General features: G+C 37.3%; 2 protein-coding genes across 3 annotated transcripts in view; one reads left to right on the top strand and one right to left on the bottom strand.

The window, feature by feature from the left end:
• Positions 1–9,351, top strand: part of GALNT5 (polypeptide N-acetylgalactosaminyltransferase 5) — a 38,209-nt gene extending 28,858 nt beyond the window's left edge. Inside the window, exons 8-10 of one of the 2 annotated variants that reach the window (XM_045853621.1) lie at positions 1,474–1,554; positions 4,550–4,711; positions 8,468–9,351. In XM_045853621.1, coding sequence (XP_045709577.1) covers positions 1,474–1,554; positions 4,550–4,711; positions 8,468–8,608 — 384 coding nt within the window. In that variant the 3' untranslated portion in view covers positions 8,609–9,351. The remainder of the gene's footprint in view (positions 1–1,473; positions 1,555–4,549; positions 4,712–8,467) is intronic. The other variant, XM_045853693.1, reaches the window with a different exon arrangement.
• A 5,076-nt stretch (positions 9,352–14,427) lies between these two features.
• Positions 14,428–22,054, bottom strand: ERMN (ermin). The gene is made up of 3 exons (XM_045853797.1): positions 21,589–22,054; positions 20,861–20,953; positions 14,428–17,540 (listed from the first exon to the last, which is right to left on the bottom strand). Exons 1-3 carry the CDS (start codon positions 21,827–21,829, stop codon positions 17,044–17,046), a joined length of 831 nt encoding a protein of 276 aa, XP_045709753.1. The 5' UTR covers positions 21,830–22,054; the 3' UTR covers positions 14,428–17,043.
• Between the last annotated feature and the right edge of the window lie 2,321 nt (positions 22,055–24,375).

Genomic DNA, 24,375 nt, shown 5'->3' with positions numbered 1-24,375 from the left:
CTTTGAGGATTTCGGACAGAGTTCCTGTCCTTCTAAAATGGTTTTTGCATTCCAGCCGCCCCAGAACTAACTGACTTGGTACTATTTTTATGTTGTTTCTGTGTCTTGAGGCTTTATCAGGGTTCATATGTGATACAAGTAGTATAAATATGCATATCAAACCCAAATGAAGGCCGCTGTAAGGTTTTAGCCCAGGCAGAACCTAGCCTCCCTGTGGTCTCCCTGTGCCTCCCTGTTTACTCCCTTAATGGGTAAATTGTTTTCCTAGGACATCACTCCACTGACGGTCTTAGTCTGATTTTTCATCTGTATGTGGAAGACCACAATTCTACCTCTCTGACTTATCCATGGCCATGTTTTCTCCTGTCCTTAAAATGTCAGTCCCTTACTTACATGATTTGCAGTTTTTCCACTTGCTTTTAGGTTTCGGGGTTTTTTTTTAACTCTGTCTTTTCTGGTTCCTGAAAGTGCCCCTCACTTTCTGGCCAGCTAAGCTATGCATGTAAAAGTGAGGACAACCCACTGAGCACTGGGTTAAGAACACTGGCAATTCTGTGAGCTACACAGCCTGCGTCACGCACACCCCAGAGTTGGAGCTCTGTGCTCGGCACCTGGAACTGGGAAGCACACTAACAGTGTCCCTGGCAACTAGCACCTCACTGCCTCCCACATCAGCAGGCTTTCCAGAGTAGAAACATGTTTCTACGCAGCATTTCTACAAATCGGAGAAGTCTAAATTGCACTATTGACCCACCATCTCGTTAGCCCTGCCCAGGATGTCAAAGGGAGCAAGATAATCAACATTTTTCTGTGTTAAATGGTGACTTATAGAAAGCTGCCTCCATATTTGACCCTGCAAATCCATTAAAAATCTGGGGGCCTGCCAGAAACTGCCTTTAAGCTTGGCTCTGTATTAGCTTTCGTGACTTTCCTGTAATCAATTGTAGTTTGCCTGAGTCATTAGAAAGATTCTGACAGGGAATCAGCTGGAAATCTGCTGTTCTTGAAGGACTCAATTTATCTGTGATTCACTGCCTAAGCAGTCAGAGAGCTTGGAGGGGTCAGCCTGGCAAGAAAGCCTGTGACTCTTGGTTTGATTAAATTGTAAGTATATGCAATGACTTTTAATATATGTACCAAACTTGAGTCAAGAAAATAACTCCTTCCCATGCCACCTTTTGCTCATTCCCTGTTCAGCATTCCAGGCAAGGGTTAATTAAAAGCTTCTGTTTGTTGGCTCTGTGGCTAAATCACAGGCCTAAATTGACAGATTGAAGCTGTACTTTAGCAAGATCACATTATGTCTCTGTTAGAGATAGCAACCACTAAAATCTTACAGTGCTAAGTACTGCTAAGCTATTAACTTAACTATCATTTAACCTTATGGTAGTTGTATATTCTGTGTTTTCTGAATGTCTTGCTCTAATTTAAAATATTTTTTTCTTAATGCACATCTTATATTTTGCTTCTCAGCTTATTAATGTGGCCTTGGGAAAATGCATTTCCATTGAGAACGCCACAGCCACCCTGGGAGACTGTGACGGGGGCAGCGAGGTAGGCCGAGCTGGGATCTCTCTCACTGCAGGTGCAGCTGATGACACTGGAGTAGTTGATGATGGAGGGTGTGACACATTCATCAGATCCCTAGAAATTTATTTTTTCCTATAGAAACAATAAATATTATCTTTATATAATCATGAGGGTGGTGATGAGAAGCTCCACCACTAAATGTAAAGATGTGGGTACTGAAGTCAACTCACCAGGAACACAGTTTCTGGCTCCATCACTTGCAAAGAGTGTTAATTGTGTAAGTCTCTTAACCCCTGGCTAAATGGCAGTGACAAGAATGCCTACCCTAAAGCTAGTGTGAGGATTGCATTAGGCAATATTTTGAAGGATGTAGAATAATACCTAACATTTAATGCTCCACAAATGTTTACTACTATAACAGAAACAAAAAAGTGAAAAATAACATATTACATATAAAGATAAAGTAATAAAAAAAGGACATATTTTTAAAGAATTAATCTCAGGGAGCAATTTCATTCTCTACTTCTATCCCCTGCCCTCATTATTTTATATCTTAAGAAAATAATGTAAATCACAAAATTCTTGACCCATGGTGGAAAATCCTACAGCAGACTCCCACAGACTCAAGCCCGGTGGTTGGGAGAGGGAGAAGAGAGCAGGGACTCCACCGCTCCAGGAGACGGCACCTTCCTCTCCATCACGTGGTCCCTATCCATTCTTGTTCTGTGGGAACAGTTTCTGGTTTGGGTGCCAAACAGAACTCACAAGAACATTGATTCATCAGTAGAAGTAAGTCCCCTGGCCAGTTTCTGGTTTGGGTGCCAAATAGAACTCACAAGAATATTGATTCATCAGTAGAAGTCAGTCCCCCAAAAGTGTACGTGACTCTGTTAGAGAAATTATTTGTAAGATGATAATATAGGCTTGCTGAAACTTACTGCTTTGATTTGACTTAGAGATACTGCTTTTATTTTCAAGCACATCGTATCTCTACCTCTTAAGCTGCTATTAGAAGAAAATGCATTTTTGTCATCTCTGTAGTTATAATCCAGCTATGGATTATAAACATGCAGCTAAGGGAACTCTTTCTTAATTGGGAAAGACAAGGAGACATGAAAAAGAAGTGTCAAAATCAACTAAAAGAAATAACTTGTGAGTATTAATGATTCAAAGAGGAAATAATTCGCACATTGTAAAACAAAAACAACAATTAGTCCAAATTATATGAAAACAAAATATTAAATAATGCAATCCTTCAAGACTCATCACTTAGTGACTTTCTGGGTCTGATTGATTAATCAGTATTTTATCTGAAAACCCAAAGTCTGGTCTCAATAACCAGTGAGTCTCTCAGGCGGATGCTAAGAGGAAAAGGTATGAATTATGCATCCTCTGCCTCCCCTAAATGCCCATCTCCCTTTTTGTCTTGTAACTTTTTTTTCACCTCCTGCTTCTTGTGGTTTGTTTGAGTAATAAAAGGTAAAGGAACTTTACCTTTTGTAAATTAACAAAAAGAAAAGGTGGAAATTAACTTATTTTTGCCAGAATTAATGAGACTTAATATCAAGCCCATGACTACAGCATTTATCAAAAAAAAAGTGCAAAAGCTATAAAACCCTAGGATTGAAACATCAAGCCCCATATTTCATCTTACCTAAAAAGTCTTTAGTTAACTTTTCAACCAATCAAGATGTCCCTTTGCAAGGTACTATCCAGCTTCTCTTAGTAGCTACATAGCTTCCTTGTATTATGACATATGTCCATGCTTCTTGTCAATGTAAGTAATATCCAAACCTATAGAGAATTTTTATGACTTTATTTGAGCCAAACTGATGGCATATGCCAGGGAGTAAGATCTCAAATGCTCCAGAGAATAACCATTTTGCAGTTTCTTTTATGAATTTGGGATTAAGGGGGATATGTGAGGAAGATTATATGTGGGAGAAAGCACAGAGGGGATTGGATTACAGGATAGTTCAAATCATGTGCTCTCACACCTTAGAAACAGAGGTCTGAAACAGTGGTCACATTTAGAAGAAAGGGTCTTTAAAGGAATATCTCAAAGGTGTGTTAACAGAAAAATGGACAGGGGTGAATATCCACCATGATCTGCCCAGTGGGGAATTTATGATCAGACCACCCTGCAAAGTTATTTTCCATAAAACCCCATTTTCTTCCACATTCTCAAAATTAATGTGCCCACAAATCACCCAAGGAGTTTGTTACAATACGGATTCTGATTCAAAATGTCCATGGCAGAGCTGAAACGTAGCATTCCCAACTAGCTCCCAGGTAATGACGCTGATGGTCCAGGGGGCACCCTGTCAGTGCAGAGGTCACACCTGGACACTTGGTAATCTAAGTTAAATATCAGCTATATCCCAAATACTTCAGTAGATAAAAACATTTAGGATGGTTTTACCGGCAGCCTATTTTTCCCTAATATGTTTACATTGGTGTAAAACAATTTCCCACAGGCCCAGAGCCTTATAGTATATCAAACAGGCAGATAGTACTAGGTTGTAGAAAACTGGAGAAAATATGTGGAAATTGAAAATTGCTTCTATTTCCTGAATCAGTTTTTATTTTAGACCTTGGTGACTCCCCAAAACCAGACTTCTTCAAGAGCAGTTTCTATGAACTGGGGGCACTCACACAGCAGCAACCTGTTGACCCCTTGTGCAGGGAAGCATAAGGAATATTCTTAACAATCCTTCTAAGAGTCCAATTGTCTAGATAGTATTAAACAAAGAAACGTAGTAATTCCTGCCAAGGTGATTTAGAGCTGTGACTTAGATCTCCCTTAGATCTCCCTAGCCCCAGTGGCTCAAGGCCATAATCCTGTGGTGCTTGCATGCTCCAGTACTTCAAGCACCAGTGTTGTCTGGGACTCAGAGCACCTGAAATGACACTTATGTACATGAATGTACTAACTGTACTAAGTTGAATTATTGCAACTAACTAACGAACTTGTGTTTTCTGCTTGAAGTGACTTTTCTCTTACTCACTTCTTCCACAGCTACAACAATTTAATTACACCTGGTTAAGACTCATCAAACACGAAGAATGGTGCTTGGCTCCCGTCCCTGATAAGGGAGCCCTGAGGCTGCACCCTTGTGACAACAGAAACAAAGGGCTGAAATGGCTGCATAAGTCAACATCTGTCTTTCATTCGGGTCTGGTAAGCACAATCTTTGTATCCCTTCTTTACCACAAATCCAACTTTAAAGGAAATCTGACACAAGAGAATATGTGACAACAAAGGCAATGTAAAAGTTCTTACAGAGAGATAAACACATTTTTTGTAAATCATCAAATTCTTTTTTTCTTTTACAAATTTATTTAAAATCAGTTATTTTAAATAGTAGTCACCAGGTTTTGTTGGTTATGTAGTTCTCATGATCTGGTTCTAAAAGCCATTTGCTTCAGTCAGTTAACAATGTCAAAAGGCAGGCTTATAGGTGAGAATGGGTTTGCACTGTTTACCAGAAAGCCTTATTGGGAGAGTATATGGGGAAAGCAAGAAGTGGTGTGCTCCCCATAAGCCCTGCATTTCAGTATGCATCTGAATGCACATTCTGCCTCTTGCCAACAGGAACACATTTCATGCACTCAGTTTCCAGAGGCCTGGGCTCTCTGGGGGTGCTGGAGTCAGCTCCTACCTGCTTACCAAGCGCACATGCAGTGATACTGCTTTGGTAACTTGAAAGCACCCATGATGGGAGTATTTATATCCATGCTACAAGTCAGGGGGTATTTTTCCAGAGGTGCAGTGATTAATATTTACCAGAATACCCCTGTAATACCCTATTCATACAAAATCCTCTCAGCCTTTCCCAATTCTATTTTAACAGGGTACAAAGTCAGACGCATTCATGTAGGATCTTGGAGTGGCAGAAATACTGTCAGGCCTGCCTTCTCAAATTCTCCACTATCTCAGTAGGAGATAGCCACCAAATCCACTAAACGCAGTGAGATATGGAGACCATCATTTTGCTCAGGGCTGGCCCCAAAGTAAGCACGCTGTTTTACTTGGAGTACCTCCATTCCTTTTGATATCATAGCCAGTGACTACTCTCTTCAGGATATTTTCTTTCCTGCCCAGGATCCAAATCAGGGCCTGAGCCACACATTCTCCAGTTTATCTCCATTTAGATGTTCTCTGTTACATTTTAATCCCTCCTAAAGAATTTTTTCACTTTAGTGACAATAGTTATTATTATTTTAAAAAATGAGGAATTATGAGTGTATAAACTACTATTTTTATGTTTTATAGTGTTGGAAAACTCTATAAATACGTACCAAATAAATTACATCTTACCTCTTGCTTCCCTAACTCTGTGCCAAAGGAGGAAGGGAGCAAGAAAAAGAGGGGTGGGGGGGGGGGAGAGAAAGAAGAAAAGGAAAAAGAAAAAGAGAGAGAGAATATAGGAAGGAAAACAAAATCCTTATCTCCAGAAGTGAATCTGAAAATAGAAATATTTTAGGCTGGTGAGAAAATATTTAGAAGCAGGCCATCCTTAAGTCACATAGGGCTATTTACCAACTGGGTTGGCCCCACTGAGAAACTTCAGGCTTATTAGCTGATTAATTTTATTTTTGAATTCCCACCCAAGAATATGTTCATTGATTTTAGATAGAAGGGGAGAAAGAGAAAGTGAGAGAAAGAGAGAGCGAGAGAGACATCATTGTGAGAAAGGAGACATGTAGATCAGATACTCCGCATACATGCCCCGGGATCAAACCTGCAACCTAGGTATATGCCCTGACTGGGGATTGAACCCTCAACCTTTTGGTGCGTGGGATTACACTCCAATCAACTGAGTCACCTGGCCAGAGCTAACTGATTTTTATATAAGTTTAATTTCAGCCTCCTGAAACGGTAAGCCAATTTGTAAAGAAGGTGATTTAATTAAGATGGCAGAAATTAGACAGCTATTCTGCTACCTTGTTTGTGACTGTGACTTATAACACAGTATATAGCTACCTTCCGCCTTAGTTTCCCCTTCTCATGCTGCTAGATGTCGTGGAGATGAGTATCTTGAAAGCTGTCATTCTTTTTTCAGTATTTTGGTAGTTTTCATACTTAAACTTCTAAGTCCCCCAAGACATGAAAGTCTTAAAAGACAAAAGAAGTGGAAATAAGACTATGAATGGCAGGAGCATCTCTCTCCTTTCAGAAAGCATTAGGAGTTAGGAGCTTCATGGAAGGAGGAATAGTAATAGTAAGCTTGACTCTGGATACCAATGAGTTATTCAAGTTATACATTTATTAATCAGCATTTAAAAGATCTTCTCTAGGTGAGCCTTTCCCAAATGCTTCAGGTTATGGCCACATAAAAGTGAATAGTTTCATGGGTGGCTTCTAGGATTTGGGAAATATAAAACCTCTCTACCACTAGTTCTCACAGCAAGTGTCTTTGGGCTGGGGACCAGTTATTTAGTTACCTCTTTACAATCCACCAGCAGAATATTGTAGATAATTCAGAATAATTTTGCTCAAGTCTAACTCCTTCACAAAAACCTTGAGCTTATATAAACACTATATGTTCAAAGTTCCATAAGGGAGTTTGCTATGATGCGGATTCTCATTCAATATGTCCATGGCGGGACTGAGACTCAGCATTCCCAACTAACTCTCAGGTGATGCCCATGATAGTACAGGGGGCACCCTATAAGTGGAGAGGTCACACTTGGTAATCTAAGTTAAATCTCAGTTACATCCCAAATGCTCCAGTAGATAAAAGCATTTAGAATGATTTTACCAGAGGTCTATTTTTTTCTAACATATTTTTTGTAGGAGTATCTGTAAAATAAATTATTATTAAGCCCCCCATTTGATAATATTTTTTAAGTATTGATGCAGACACTGCCTCGCAGTGTCCACATCATTATGGATGACATGAGACATTCACACGGACCCTGAGTCCAGTGGAGGAAAAGGGACAGCATGGCTTTTCTCTCAAAAGGAGCAAAAGCCTTGGCCTCCACCATGACAGCCCTTTATTGGGTTTCTCCACCCATTACATGATGGTCCTCATTTACAATACACAGGTTCGCTTAGGTAGTTACCTTTTACAGAAAACAAAGGAGCCAATGCTGCTAATCACATCACAGAAGAGGGATATTTGCAAATGAAAAGGCAAAAGTAGTTGAACTGGTTACACTCATCCTTGGAAGGTTTAGCATGGTTTTTAGGAAGTTACTTTGCAGTAAATGTTTGCCACTGGGGGCTGGGCCCACGCCACTCAGGATGGTCTACTACAAAGTATTACATAATATACATATATATATTTAAAATTATTTTTGTCATAGTCCTGCATAATTGAGAAGTATGATAGGTAAAAAAAATTATAAAGCCATGAGCAAGTTCTAAGTAGATTATTGATATTCCTAGCATATCAATAAATATTAAGCAATAATAGAACCCTGAAGTACCTTTGATCGTTTTCCTAATTACATCTGAATTTTCTGGACATTAGGCATTATGTACTCAGGGATTATGGTGGGGAGCTTGTGAATTAAATATATCATTTTTTCTAGCACTTTGTATTTCAAATTTGCATTCTAAGGCATGGATTTAATTAAGAAATGAACTAACTCACTATTTGTCATGTTATGTGTTTTTTTCTTTCCTACCATCAGTGATGGGCCATCATCCATCAAATATAGCAAATGCCATCTGGTAATATTTTCTTTAAATAATATAGTAATCAGCCATATGATCAGAAAATTCATCTTTGATGTATGAGAACTTAGCTTGAGAGAGAGACAAAATTAATAGTGTCTAAAGCCTGTGTTTATGTTATTAATTTAGTTAGGATAATTCCTAAATGATCAAAAATGTAAATACCTATTTTTTATTGGTTTCCATTTCTTTACATCTCACTGGTCAAATTCAGTCTATGGCTCATTCCCAGATCCTCTTTCTCTGCAGGTAAATCACATTGTTTTTGCAAACTATCATCAGCTATTATGCTTGGAAGGAAATTTTTCTCAGAAGACCCTGAAAGTTGCTCCTTGTGACCCAAAGAAGCCATATCAAAAGTGGAAATTTGAAAAGTATTTTGAAGACTGAAGAGGAATTGATGTTTTTGTCTAGTGAGGCCATCAAACACTGTGAAAAAGATAGTGAACTCAGTGACTATGTTTCTCCACGGTAATTTAAATTTTCAAAATGAATAACACTTGAATGGAAGATTTTTAAAAATCATATTTGAGATACCAAATGTTAACTCAGGGAAACAGTCCTACATTGAATTGGAGTCCTTCTTCGGCACCAGGAACCCTTTTGAACTGCCTGCTTCCTGCCCTGGGCTAGTATCAGCCTTTAAGTTTCCCCAAGCAACCCACCAAGCACCCGCAAATAAAGACAGAAGTACTTGGGGAAGTACAATCATAATCATAATGACTGTGTTGGGTAATAACCAGCTCTTTTGGCCCCAAAGTAGGTTAAAACCAGTGAGAAACTGGTCCTTTATTTACTATTTTTTCATAAAAAAAAAAGATTAGTTTCAATGGCTGGAAGACCGCATAAACACACAGCTATCACTTGGCGAAACTCCCCAGACTACATGCAAGTTTACCTTACAGTCTGAGATAGTATTGATATCATACTCCTTGACGGCAGCATTTGATCTACACTACTACATAGTGCTTTTTACCAAGATGAGTCAATGGAAAATTGTTTAAGTGGGGAGTCAAATACTTATTCCATCTAGATGTGGACATTGCTTCAGTTTATTTTGTGCTTTTAAAACTACACTTAACTTTGTAGATTCACGTGAATATTAAAAAGGAAACAAAAATGGCAAAGTAAAAGAGGCTTGATCACAACACATTGTAGTAACCCGAAATACATTTAATCACTGAACACACTAATGCAGGATCAAGTAAGAGGAGTTGAAATGAAAGAGAAATAGGGCATGCAAAAATATTAAGGTTCTTTAAATAAAATACTGCCTTAAATTTAGCAGCATTTAGGGGATAAATATGCTAAAAATGGGCTCTAAAGATTTTAAAAAGGAAATAAAGTGAAGAAAACAATATAAGGGGAAGAAAATGAGGTAAGCAGTCTTCAGGAAAAAGGGTAAGAAAACGCTTTAGACCTGGCAAAAATAATGGAGGATAATAAAGCCTCAGATAAGGAGCTAATGATAACACTGGGGGCACGTCAAATATTCCTTTGATTTGAACTGAGCCCCTAATCTTAGGCATGTGAACACTTAGGCATATCAGAGAAGATCTTAGAAATCCTGATATCCTTTACATTCATTCTGATAAGAAAATTGATACCTAGAAGACTTGTTACTTGTCTGAAATCCCAGGCTGGTTAGTGAGAGAATCAGGATTAGAACGTGAATCTCCAGAGACAAGGCTCAATCTCTTGCCCCAGAGCACTGGCCTGAACAAATCTGTGCCACAGCATTTCTCTGAAAGAGACACACACACCATTTTGCCTGAGTTCAGTCCTGGAGGGTAATCATACTATATGCCTGTTAATATCTAAAAAAAAGAAAAGCAAAACAACAACAACAACAACAAAAACACCCACCTTTGTTCAGCTGAGCTGATGATAAACCTGAGCATTTTTAGTTCTGCCTTCCAATTTAAAGTTCATTTTTAATTCCCAGTTAATTCCACAAGAGCAGACCAATAAACAAGAATCAGAAGGGGGAAAATTTTACTTTTTTACATCATATTTGGGGTGCATTTTACAAATAATTGACATTGCAGATGAGATCAGAGAATGACTAGATTATGAGATAACTCTCTCCACACAGAGCCATGCAGGGCATAAAACACAAGGTAGTTGCCAGACGCCTTACTGAACTGCCAACCGAACTGAATATGCTGAGTGCTTCATGCAATTCTTCACAAAAATGTTGCAGGTTTATTGTCCCCCAGTCTAAAGACTCTATTGTTATACCAAAAACTCCACCTCTCATCATAAAAGGATGAATTATGTTTTGGATACACTTCACTTTGGGTATAAGAGCAGAAGAAATTTGAATGTTTTTCTCAGAAAACCTTCTTAAGGTCTGTTCAGTGTATGCTCATCCTGACTTTACCTTGACGTATGCACTATATGAAGATATATTTGAATATATATTGTCAATATAACAAAGGGTTGTTTTCATATATCACATAGTTGTTCTTGGGTAGAATTTTAAAAACAACTTTTAGCATATATTTGCTCAGTTATTCTACGACACAAAAATACTAATCACTAGTTAAGAGTTTTATAGGCCTAAGCTTAACAGTTTTGACTAATTTTGAAATCTACTACCAAGATTTTTTTAGCATTGCCCTCTAAATTTTGTTTTCAGAAGACTGTAGTAAAGATACAAATGCCTCAAGGTCTTCTGGTACTTCTAATAAGAAACCTTCGGATGGGGCACCTTAGGGTCCTTATCAGCCCTGAATTTTTCCTTAGAGGGCTGTGTTATTGGGTACTTCACAGTTTTCCACTGACTGGCTTGACTTATTGCCCTTCTTAGAGAAATGTCTATGTGTCTCATTAACTTAAACACAAGTGTGGTTATGTTAATAGTTAACAGAACTCATTTGACCAAAAACTAACTGACCAAACCATCTGAGTGCTTCTGAGCCTTTCAGTTTGCCCAATTCTTTCTCTTTTTCAACAACTACCCAAAGCTTCCACCCTCCCCTCCCCAAAGGATGGCACAGCTGTTGTTGCTACAACCATGTTTTATCACCAGCATCGAGTCTCCACAGTTCTGCTTGCTGACATTTCATCAGCCGTCACTCACCAGGCCAAATCCACCATGTGTCATGGTCACAGCATAGTGTCAGCTTCTCTGCACTAATCTGGAAACATTATTTAGATATTTAAATACCTTGCTTCTAATAGGGATTGTAGAGGGGCAAAGATATAGTTATAATGTAGGAATTCAATTTCCCTAGTCAACCTTGATTTCATGAATAGCTTAGAATGATTTCCAAGGGGCTCTCCTGCAAGAGAATGAGGTTGAGGAACACCAGATAGTACCATCTTTATTTGTTTTAACATCTTTAATTTCTATGTTCAAACACAGGAAATAAATTATGCCTCAGATGAAAACCCCAATATCTTGGATTAAAGCAAGGAAATGACAAGGAGTAAAGAGAAAAAATGGGAACTAATTACAGTTAAGTACCTACGGTGTGCTAGGCACAGTTTGCACCCCATCTCACTGTTGTGCACAACTCAGTGAAGTGGGTCTGGTTCTCCTCATCATGAAGATAAGAGGATAGGTAAGAGGGATTGTCTAGTGCCATCCCATCATCCCACTTTGTAAGAGATAAGAACCCAGTTTCTATCCTATCTGGATCAAAAAAAATGAAAAAAAAAAAAAGGAAAAAGAGAGAGAGTCTTCTCCCCTACACCATACTGGTATGATTATATTTTTCTAAGTAGGCAGTCAGCTCAGTGGGGCTCTGTTAAAATCCCTTGGTTGTGGAGTCAAACCACTTTGTTTTCTCTCATCGACGTTGTACAGACAGGAAATAGAACCTATGCCCTTTTCTGTTAAACAACTGAAGTGTAGACTTAAGGAGAGCAACCCCACGTGCCTTGCAGTGATCTACTTATTTGACTTCATGCTGGACACAATCCTTTCCATTTCCAGGAACAAACATGAGGGGAAGAGGTGGACATAGAGAGATTGCTTCTCTGTGAATAATATTACCAGCTTTTTCTTCCCCCAACTGTTAATCACAGCTGACAGATCTGAACACAGGTGGGAAATGAAAAGTTGAAGAATCCTTCAACTTAAAACACAAACCAAGACTTGTAACTTTTTTTCATTGTGTTGTCACCATACTGCTTTTGCAACCATTTTTCCATAGGTTATTCAACAATTGCTGCAAGCTAAGATGCCTTGCAAAGAGAACAGGATCACTAACCAAAGCTAATGTAGAAAATATTTGTTTTTGGCAAATAGCCATTTTGTGGACGGGTTTGAATAAACCATGTAATGTATTATATACTCCTGATGAGCTTTGATGGGTGGTATGTTAGGTATTCATGGTGCCTGTGTCTACAAGAAAGGAAATGAAAATTACCATACACTAAGCAAACTTACTGTCTCTGTTTTCAACCTAATGAGTCACCTAAGAGTTACCACTCCCACTAGGGTCTTTTTGCAAGCTTATGTGAAACTTTGCTTTGCAAAAACACACATGAAATTCTCATTTTCCAGCAAATACAGCAACTTTTAATATGCTTAGTTCCTAATGATGACAGTTGTAATCAAATAAGAAATATTTTCTTTTAAAACAGAGGTTTTCTATTTTATTATCAGTTGATAAATATTTTCCAGTTTAAGAATATTTGTCATAAATCTCTATATAAATAAAGCATAGATTGTCTGTATTTTACCATTCAAAAACACATCAATCTTTGTAAATATATGTGTATATATGTATATGTGGACATATACATATATGCAAATATATTTATTTATATGCTTATGTATGTATATATGAGTCTCTATATTTTATGTTTTTAATTGGGAAATAGTAAAACCAAGAGTTTCTATGTAAAGAAAATTAAGAAATACTTTTGGACATTTTTAACTCTTCTTAAATGCATAGCTTTGTCTTCATCTGGCCTTCTGGACAGAAGTTCAGGTTGACCTCTCACTCTGATGTTTTTCATACTTGAAAGGAATAATCAAACTTTAAATTCAAAATGCCACTTATTCAAGTTAGGGTTATACACATACCTTAGTTCTTCTCTTTCAAACAACTGCCCAAATGTTGCTAGTTTTATACCTATTAACTATAAGAGGTGAACATAAAAACAAGAGAAGGCAAAGGTCAATATCGTGAATTTTGTTTTTGAAAACATTTGTTAATGGGAGAACTAGATTAACACTATTGAGTATAAAAGAATTTATAATTAATCTGAACATTTTAAATACCCAATGTTTCTGCCTCTGACCAACTGAAGGTATTATAAAGAAGGTATCAAACATGTGATGTTTAATTTTTAAGTTTCTACATACAAATTTAAATTACTTTTCAAATTCATTTCCAAAAAGTTCTCTAACTGCCAAATAATTACTAGACATCCTCATTTGAGTTACAGTTTGTCATGTATCTGAGTGATGTGTACAGCTGACTTCTGCCTATGTCATTGCGTTTGTGCTGGGTGCATGGCCTGGTCACCTTGTGTTCTTCGTGTGAGGCGTACATGTTTCAGTATTCGTATTTATTATGTTACAGTCCGATATTTTAATATTGTTAAATGTTTGCTATAACTTCTGACCTTACTTTTTGTAGTCCTTTTTTTCCCCTATAGAACAATGAAAGTTCAGGCTTTAAAATAAGTAGTTGCTTTTCTCATATTGTCAAACGTATTTCTTCTTTATGATACTCTGGTGCTTCATCTTTTCACATTATTTTCTACTATTACTTATTTTAAATGTTTTTTTTCTATCACTTTGAAAAACTTCAATGTCCATTTGCCATTTGAAAGTGTTTCAAAAAATACTACCCTATGTAAATATGCAGAAACAACTATTATACAAATGTCGGCATAATTTACATGTATTACCTAATGACTACAAAGATATGTTTTTCGACTATTGGAGTAATGCATCTAAAACAATAGCCCAGTTCCTATAAAAGTAATGGAAACTTTTCATGAACCCATTACAAATTTCTTGCAATTTCATGTACAATCATCTTAATACCTTCTGATATAATAATACAAATGAATTAAAATAATGTGTTCTCTTGCTTTCTGAAGCAGCATTTATTGATCATATTAATAGTTGTTGATATGCAAGTATTTTTACTCAATTTTAAAGGGCAGCTAAAGAAAATAAAACCTAGGCACCAAAAAGAAGGACACAAACTTTTATTGAGAACAAGTCAGACACAGAAGTTCTTTAATTTATTTGTTAACAGATAGATAGATAGATGATAGATAGATTCTGACATATTCTGTGTCTTCAAAGTTAGCACTATATTAAATGTAAATTTTATATTGACAAAGAAATAGAGCTATTATTAATTCTTGTTCACACAGCAACTAAGGAAAATAAAAAATCATGTAAGAAATATCAGCATTCCCACAATAAATTAATTCTCCTTCCTGAGGTACTAGAGTCCTTCTCCCAACTCTGAACCTTGAATCACAGAAGTGGTAAACTTTCTTGCGTAGTTAGCAGTTTGTATTTTAATGTCTCATGTGAGTTTCAAATATGATAATATGCCTCATGCAATCTGAACTAGACCCGTGTCCTTCCTAGGTTACAAAGAACCAAACATCCACCCATCAGTGTCATGTTACTAGTGGTCACTTAACTCCATGGCCTTAGTGTAAGACAGTGGCATAGGGCAATGACAAAGAACAGTTTTTCTTTTGCAAGTACATTGCCTCATCCATGAGCATTAAGTATTTATTCTTTGAATATACCCTGAAAAATGTTTTGTTGACAAAAGTTTTCGTGATTGGTTAATCATCTGGTTAAAGAGTACAAAAGTAAAAAGGCCAGCATTACTATCTATCTATCTATCTATCTATCTATCTATCTATCTATCTATCTATCTATCTATCATCTATCTGTCATCTATATGCATTCCCCAGGAGAGCTAGTTGCTTGGCCATATCACATGGTCATAGTCCACCACTGCATCATCACCTTCCCTGGAATAATTTAAAATACGAGCTCTGCTGATGGTAGATTAACAATATGCCCCTGTTCTATGAAGGATAACACAGCACTGAGCTTTGAATTTAGGTAGAAAATTGCAGAAGTCATCAGTAATCCAGAAAATAAAATAGGTTGTCCAGATGGGCAGATTTAGAGGATCTAAATAAACAGGAAATTGTCCTAGTACATCACTTTTCTACCTAAGTTTTTTCAATAAAGACCTGATTTTCCTAGCTTTATTTTGAAAACTTGCCTTGTCAAGAATGAAATCTACAGGTTCTACAGATTAAGGCTGGCAGAACTTTTGTATGATCAAGTTGCAAAGTATTTGTTTGAAAGAATAAAAAGAACACTGCAATCTTAATTCAAAAGTGAGTCTTGTAAACACTAAATAATAGTATATGATACTATGGAAATATATTATATGACCAGGAAGAATTAAAGAAATTGCCATTAAAATGTGTGGGATTTGTTACACATAAATAAGCAATAATCTAAGAAGAGCTAAACTGGGGTTTTTTTACAAAATGAAAAAGAAATGAACAAAGGGTTGAATAGTACAATGGAGACTATATTACATTCAGACAATAAGGAATTGTCTTTTTATTTGCAGGGCCAAAAAATATCTTTATCTGTAGTGACAGAAAGTACAGGGTAATATATATGGAGGCATGAAATAAAAAAATTATGAAACTCTCTAAGAAATCTATATAAATATAGACTCGCCATTTTCATAAATATTCAATACATTATTTGACACACTGGATGATTAAACTCCATAGGCACAATTTTAAGCATCTGATTTGGGCTGAGGTCCAGTAAATTATATATTCCCAACAACTATCAGAGCTTTCTCACTAAAAATATATACTCACACTCTACTTTGAGAATATTCTAAGCTAATTACTTCCATTTTCATAGTAACTGGTACAGTTATGACTAGAGTTTTATGAGTTTCTTAGGAAAGAAAATTATTCTGACATATTATTAATAAAGGAAAGCATGATAATAAGGGGAGGATATTTTCCTTAAAATGTGATAAAGTTCTCATTTTCATTTTTAATGACATTAATTTTGCTAGGCAAGATTTTATTTTCCATCACAGAAATAAAATTATCTGATAAAACCCTAGTCTATTGCCCATCAATTTTATAGCCCCTCCCTATGTCTACTTCACAATGGGTTGAATTCATCTTGAGAGCATAAAGGCAACATTTAGTATACAGAAGTCTCCTAACAATTGCTCAGCTCCTCTAGTGAGAAAATTCAGTGAATGGTAACACTGAGGAAGAAGGCCCATACAGAATTTTCACTCTGTGGATACCAAGGAAACCATTTCAATTTTTTTTGAAGATAATAGGAAAGGCAAAGTATTTTCAAAAGTTTATTGCCAGAGTCTATAAAATAATGTTTAAAAGTTAAGAAAGAGTTAACAACAGACTTTCTATCAGCTTCAAGTTACAGTAAGAAAGACCCCAGAAGAAATATAGGAACCATTTCAAATAGGTTTCTTCATTCAATGAATACATTTCCCAGCACTGGTCCTTTTAAAGCCAAATTATGCCAGATTCCCCAGGGTTCTGGTTGTTTAGGGCTTATCCCATAATGCTATGTTAGTGAAACTTTAAAAAGCAAATGTCCACAAATAAATGTAAAGGTTTTGATTTCAAGTTACCAGACTGAATTTTGTCTTGGGTTATTTTCACATTATTCTACAGAAAAACAGAAAGTAAGTTTCCACAACTTTAAAGCTTATAAGTGGAATAAGGCACACAAAGATACATCTCAAGAAAATAGGATTAGCTTTTGCATTAGTGGGCCTGAGAACTTCTCAGATTCAGTTAGTTTATAAATGCATCATAGATTCAAATTCATCAATTCTTTGCTTGGTATTCCCCTTCCTGATTTTTCGATAGGATATTGTATTGTATCTTGAATAAGTACTTCTGGAAATATCACTCTTCTTCCCAAAAGCTGGCTGCTCATCGGGTGTCACTGGCTGAGAACTGGAGCTGCTCAGTGGGGAGTCCTCACTTGGATCACCTTCCTCCTTTAAGGGAGGACACTCTTCATTTTTTTTCTTGAATTCTATCACTCGAACTTCATCTTCATCATCGTCTTCATTGTTAATTTCTTCATCCCAAACCTCTTGCTCCTCTTCAGGTACCACATCCACTTGGCGAGGCTTTCGAAATCCCAGCCATTCAATTTCAGTTGCCTTGTAAGCTATGTTCTTCCTACCCTCATCTTCTCTTTCTTCTAGAGGTTGCTCAACAATTCTTTCCTTTTGTCCACTTGTTTCCTTGTTACTGCTGCTCAGAGGAATCTTCTCCCACTGATGCCCTGTAGCAAAATCAATTGGTAGTTGAGATGTGCAGAGGTTCCAAAATCCTCAGATGTTATTCTCCAAATTATATTTCTGGACAATCATTTCCCCACATGTTTTTTATGAAATATTATGTTATGGGTTACTAATATATTTCATATAATAAAATGGACTATACCATTCAATTAGTTTGGAAAACACTGAATTAAACACAGTTAAGAAATTTTCTTCAGAATGTATTCACGCCATGCTAATAAACATTGTAGATTTCCAAGAAAGTTGACAACTTAATTTAATTTGACTATGGATTTTTTGTTGCTGTGGGCTACAGTACTGAGTGAAACTGGTACTCCCTGAGACACACTTCTAAAAATTTTGTTTAGACTGTCATGATGGGATGTGAATATATAAAATAAACATTTGAACCTCTATCTACACACACAGGCACATGCACACTTCAAGAAAAATTAGGTATCTCATGGGGAAAAAATGGATTTCTTCCAATAGTAAAAACAATGACCACCCACTTCTGGCCATGCTCACAGGAGCACATTTAGTACCTGCCACCATGCTTCTCAGAGCTGGCCTAAAGTACCAGGTGTGAAGGGGGAATGGAGGAGCGCAGACGGTCCAAAGTCAGGAGCTACAGCTGACTGAAACACCAAACCCACCAAACCACGCACACTTTAGTCTAATATTCCTGCCATTAATTCCTAGACAGCCAAGATTTAAAAATAATTTTGAGGTCGTATCTACATAGTGCTAGATTAGCCTATTGTTTTAAACACGTCCCTAAAGACAACTAATTAATTCAAATTGTCTGGTATTGTTCCATGACTTTTATTTTTCTTATTTTTAAGTGTATTTTATTGATTATGCTATTACAGTTTTCTCAATTTTACTCCCCTTCTCCCCTCTCCACCCTGCATACTCCAACCCTCCAGCATTCCCCGACCTTAGTTCACATCCATGAGTTGTACATATAAGTCCTTTGAGTTCTCTGTTTCCTATACCATTTTTGACCTCTCCCCATCTATTTTATGTCTACCAATTATGCGTCCTCTTCCCTGTACCTTTCCCCCTATTCCTCCCTTCCCCCTCCCCACTGAAAACCCTCCATGTGATGTCCATTTCTCTGACTTTTAAGGAGTTTAATCCACTCCACACTTCACTTTACAAACAGATCATAAGAGGGTGTTCTCAACAATATTTACTATGAATGGAAAAAAGAATCAATTATGAGAGTAGAGGTAGTTCTTGGAGCTTTCACTGCTAGGGGACTTGTGTGGGAAGCTGCGGTGTGTAAAGTGTGTGACTCAGAAACATTGCCTGAGCAGAGTCCCTTGTCAGGCAGGCCTGGATTCGCTGATCCCTCTCAACACTGTAAGAGTTTTTAACAAAAGTGACAGATGAGGTTTCTCTTTGCCATTCCCTTCCATGATTATCTATTTTCACTGAAAGATATTCACAAGTTCATTTCCATCAAAATTTTTTCAGCCCTGGCTGGCATAGCTCAGTAGCCCTGGCTGGAGTAGCTCAGTAGATTGAGTGCGGGCTGTGAACCAAAGTGTCGCAGGTTCAATTCCCAGTCAGGGTACATGCCTGGGTTGCAGGCCACAACCCCCAGCAACTGCACATTGATGTTTCTCTCTCTCTATCTCCCTCCCTTCCCTCTCTAAAAAATAAATAAATAAAATCTTTAAAAAATGTTTTTTCATTCTTCTTTTATTTTTCTATTTGTTCCCCAACTACAGGAATCAAATTGCAAACTTATAAAAATGGACTTAAAGATGGATTATCACTTCTGACTAGTTGTACACAGGTACCCAGTCATGTTCTTTACACTATAAATAAGTATGCATTAGGATGTTTGCTGTCCTCTTGAGCTTTGTTTTGTGTTCTTCTTTTCCACAAGAACCAAAGAAACTGTTCTTTTCACTCATATTCATGACTCGGGCATAGAGTCATCACATATAAAATTACTTCTTGAATTTAAATGGTAGTTTTTCCTCAGTATTTTTAGCATCTTTCTATTTTTTGAATTAGGAGTATTCTCTTTGAAGACTTTATAGCTATTTGCCATTGTGAAAATAAAAGACAATGAAATGTATACATACCTCTAGCTTACAGGAAAAACATATGTTCCTCCAAACATAGAAGGATTCATTCATGGGACAATTCACACTGAGACCCACTACCTTAAATCCAGACTGCTTTTGTTTCCTATTTAATAAAAATGAAAGATCCTTTAAAAAAACTGGTCTCCATTGGACTTCTGATTAGAAATTTGAAAAGGGCTCTAGGTGGAAGATCGTGATCCTGCCTCCAAGAACTAATTGGGAGCAGAAAGACTAGGGCAAAGAGGTTTAGCCATTTCACTGGGGCTTAAGCCTGATAAATTATCTGTGATAATGTAAGAGCTTGTTGACAATGCCTGTTGCTTACTACATTCTTCCTTGTGCCCACACAGTGGACCACTGCATGTGGATGGTGGGCAGTCTGACAGGTGTCCAGGAAACTGCCAGCCACATTTGTGTCTTCCTTGGCATCTACTTTTTATGTGATGCTCTAATAATTCAACCAATAATGCCTATAATATTTTTCCTGTTAAGGTGCTAACTAAACTAAATTGCTTAGGTCTAATAAGCTGACTTCAATTTTGAAATGAGACAGTTATGGCTGTAAGAGAGGAAGTAAATAATTAATTAATAGATTCTTATCCTTCACTGTATTTGGAAATTGCTTGAATGTAGGTGTTTCCTTAGAAGAGAAGTCTAAAAGATTGTATATCTCTTAGTCTCTTGACTTTATTTGCAACATAATACAGTCACTTAAAAATCAGTGTTCCTTTTATTCTCATATTCTCTGAAAAACACGATTAAAATTAACTTTATCACCTGGGAGATTCCTTTAACAAGAATTAGGTAACCATTTTGTGCTTAGATCAGAGGACTGGAATTTTCTTTTAGATCAAATAAGTTTATAAGATTATTTTAAATTGTATGTTAATGGAAAATTTTTAGGATTAACATTAACATTTACACAAGGTGCCTGATGCAGATTTGGAGACACTAAATCAAAAAGAAAGGTTGATTTAGTGGACTAGCTTAGTAAGAGACAGATACATTGTCAGTCTTGAAGCTTCTAGAATACTCTGTAAGGTGGAACCCCCAGATAATGAAGATTCCCTTATCCACCTATTGTGGCTTTGAGGGATGAAAGGTATTGCCTGGATTGTGTTCTCAACACCACACTCATGCATCATCCCTTGCCAAAACTGTCATCCATAGCCAGTCAAGCAAGTGCTGTGTACATAGTGGAGACAGGTTCCTCTTACCTTCTCTGAATGTCATTTCATCAACACTTGTTTCTTCGAGAGAAAGATCTGTGATGGCCCTATGAACAATAAAGAGATTCTCTTCTGGTTTTTCTGAAAAAAAAACCCACAAAGATTAATATTTTAATATTTAAGTAGTTCAGGGTTAACTAAATATGATAATTTTAGATTGTAACTAGGGAGATTCGTTGATTTTTAATTGTCACTTAAAATAATGATTTTACTCTATTGCCTCATTTCTTCATTTGTTCCTCTTTAATTGTATACATAATGATAATCTTCCTTTAATATCTAAAGTATATAACCATCATGCAGACATGTTAAGGTATATTTAGAAGAAAAACTTGAAATTCTGAATTCCTTTTGCTCAAATAATAATGGAGCTGTCTGTAATACTAGTAAATAACAGTAGTTAACATTTAACCAATCTTCACAACCCAACAAATGTTGGCACCATTCTTCTGCCTTCTACTGAGAAAACTAAGTCTTCAGGAAGCTAGGACAGTTGTCCAGGGTCCCAGAGTTATGAAATACATAAGTCTGGATTGGATCTGTGGCACAGGTTTAGTCCTTGTGCTAAGCAACCCCTTGTGAAAAGGGACCACATTTGGGCAAGGATAGGACTGGGAAGATGTACAGCTTATTCCTGTCCTAACAGTTTATCAAAAGAATCCAGAGTGAGCTTACAAATCAAATCAAGCAAATTGAAGAGAAGGAAAATGTTTTACCTTTTAGAATCTTCTCATCCATGGACCAGTTCAGTATTCTCTTCCCTTGTAGTTTTTCACTTTTCTCCTGATTTCCTTCTGTGGGCAAGTCTGCAAGACTGGGTTCTGCCCTGAAGTAGGGTGGGGTGCTGTCCACATCACTGACTGCCTCATTGGCCTCAGTGATTGGTGGTTTACCATTTTCAGGTGGTATATCCCCATTACACTCCACCTGACTGAATGTCACTGGAGCATCTGTCATGATGTACAGTTGAGTCCAACTTAGAGAGATCTTTGAGGAAACTGAGGAAACAGATCCTTGATGATACGTTTTGTTGCCTTCAAGTCCTGTACTTCCAACTCCTACTCTAAGAACATTTTCTTTAGTGCATAATAACAAGCTTCTTTTTTCTACAGGTGCCCAGATGGAACTTGGAACAAAGGCAATAGGATTTGTCAGATTTGCCACCAGCCCACTAATCGGCCAACCGCCACTTTCTTTGTTGCTTAGCAGTCCCACTTGTAGAATTAATGGCTGCCTTTTGATTTACATAAACAAACAATCTGAGGCAATCAGGCTTTTGTGTTGGTGTGTAGAGGGGAACTCTCAGCTTGTCAGCCCCACTCTGGGAACAGAGATTTTTGTCCCTCTTCATAATGGTCTTTTGTCATTTTCCTTGTAACAGGAGCCGCCATTGTTCCACAGCTTTAATCCAGAGAGAATGACCACCTTGAGGCATATTAGTTCTGTGTAACCAGCTTAACATTTCCAAACAGATTTTGTTCAAGTAAAACCTCAGCTATTTTGTAGGGAACAATGGCATCGTTTCTTATTTATTCAAGAATAAGACAGCTTATCAAAAACCTGTAAACAAGACAGCTTTATTAAAAGTGGTTCTGGTAGCAGGTTCCCTGGTCTGCTTTCAGGAGCCCAAAGAAAAGACTTAACAAAAAACAAACAAAAAGTTCTGCCATCTTGCTAATACCAAAATGTTACAATTTTATAGTAATTCATTTGGTCTATAGCTTCTTATTCTGTAGTTTATTTATATCTATTGAAGCCCAACCCATCCTTTAAAACCCTAATATAATTCCCTCCATGAAGTTTCACCTCCCTCAATCAGAAATACTCTCCCTACCAATATTGCACGATGCTGGTAAAATGCTATAACACCAACACAGCCTGCCCTTTGGGGAAACAGGTGATAATGTAAAACATCTGCCACCACCACACCTTCCTTTTACAAGAAGACATGAATTCTTTTCTCTTTCTTTCTTTCTTTCTTTCTTTCTTTCTTTCTGGGGGGGGAGGGGAGGAATCACATATAGTACAAAGTGATCCCAGAGCCTTTGCCATGCTCCCTCTCCAAACCCAGCCCCCACCTCCTTGGAAAGCCTTCTCGTCCTCACCGCCAAACCCCTGTCTTAACCAGCTCCTTGAAGTCTCAGCTCTGAGGATGAAATAACACTTTTTTAACACTTTCCCTGACCCACAGATTTAAGACAGGACTCTTGTATGCGTTATCTTTGTCCTCCAGAGCACTCCTTACATTTGTTACTAAACTAGTGATGGCACAATTAGCTATAGTACCTGTTTCACCAACTAGATCGAAGCTTTGTCTGAGTAGGAACCATGTGTACTTTTATTACACATGTCCCCACTCTGTAGCATCTGCCTTGAAGTAGGTAAGTACTCAATAAAAAATAAATTGATTTTACTCCCAAGAGAATACATTTCAGTTCTTTTCTAAAGAGTAGAAGAAAGGTTGCATAGTAATTGTAAATGTATCACCTTTAAAATTGTATCTAGGCTGAGCTCATTAAAGTCTATGTCAAGAATGACAAATACATGACTCTGCCCTTCCTTCTCCCAAGAACCTGCAAGACATCTCTAATAGATCCTAGATGTCTCTCCCTTGTCATCACCAGCTCTTTTCTCCCCAACATGCTAATTATTTGTTTGTGTAGGAGGAAAATAATTTTCACTCTGCTCCTCTAAGTTCTTGGCTGAGGCCCTGTAATAAAAGACAGAAAAAACAAGAGAAAAAGGAACAGAAGTTTATTAACATGTATACTTCACATATGCATAGGAGATACCCAGGGAAACCAAGCAACTTCCTGAGACCTCTCAAGCTACTACCAACTGAAATATCACTTTCAACTAAAGACGAAAGGAAGAGAGGTTTTAGGAGGAGGGTGGGGGGATCACCAGGAAAAGCAGAGTGAACAGGGCCATGTATGTTACGCACTTTGTTATGCCTTCTCCACTGATTAGATCCTCTTGTGGTTTAGGGTCACTGTTCTTTCTCTGGTACAGAGAGAGAGACACACTTATAGAGTTTCTTTGTAAATGTTCATTTCCCCCACAAAAGGGGGATGTCCTTAAACCCCCAGCTTTGTTTTCAGAACTTCCCCAGTGCCTGCTGTTTCTCAAAATCAATTAACTCAACATAATCATTATGCCAAAGAGATATATTTTGGTTGGGTGGCATAGCCTATTATCCTTCATTCGTTTGTCCTTAATTTGTTTGACAAGCACTTATACAGAACTTATTATATGCCAGGTACTATTCAAATTGCTTCACAAATAATAACACTTTTGATCTTTGTAAATCCCTGTAAAGTAGGTACTATTATTATCCCCTTTAACAGACTAGAAAAGTAAAGCAGAGAGAGATTAAGGAAATTGTTCAATTCACACAGCTAGAAAGACTACCAGTGAGCACTTGCAGCATGGTGCCATCTAGCCTGGATGCTTATGTAAGTCCCACTGAGCTCCAGCTTGATGAATTAACCACCTTGGAAGCA

The sequence above is a fragment of the Phyllostomus hastatus genome, unplaced genomic scaffold (assembly GCF_019186645.2).
Source record: "Phyllostomus hastatus isolate PE091 unplaced genomic scaffold, TTU_PhHast_1.1 phas_contig_1, whole genome shotgun sequence".
Lineage (NCBI taxonomy): Eukaryota > Metazoa > Chordata > Mammalia > Chiroptera > Phyllostomidae > Phyllostomus > Phyllostomus hastatus.
The sequence above is the reverse complement of the archived record's forward strand: the minus strand, read 5'-3'. Positions and strand labels throughout refer to the sequence as shown.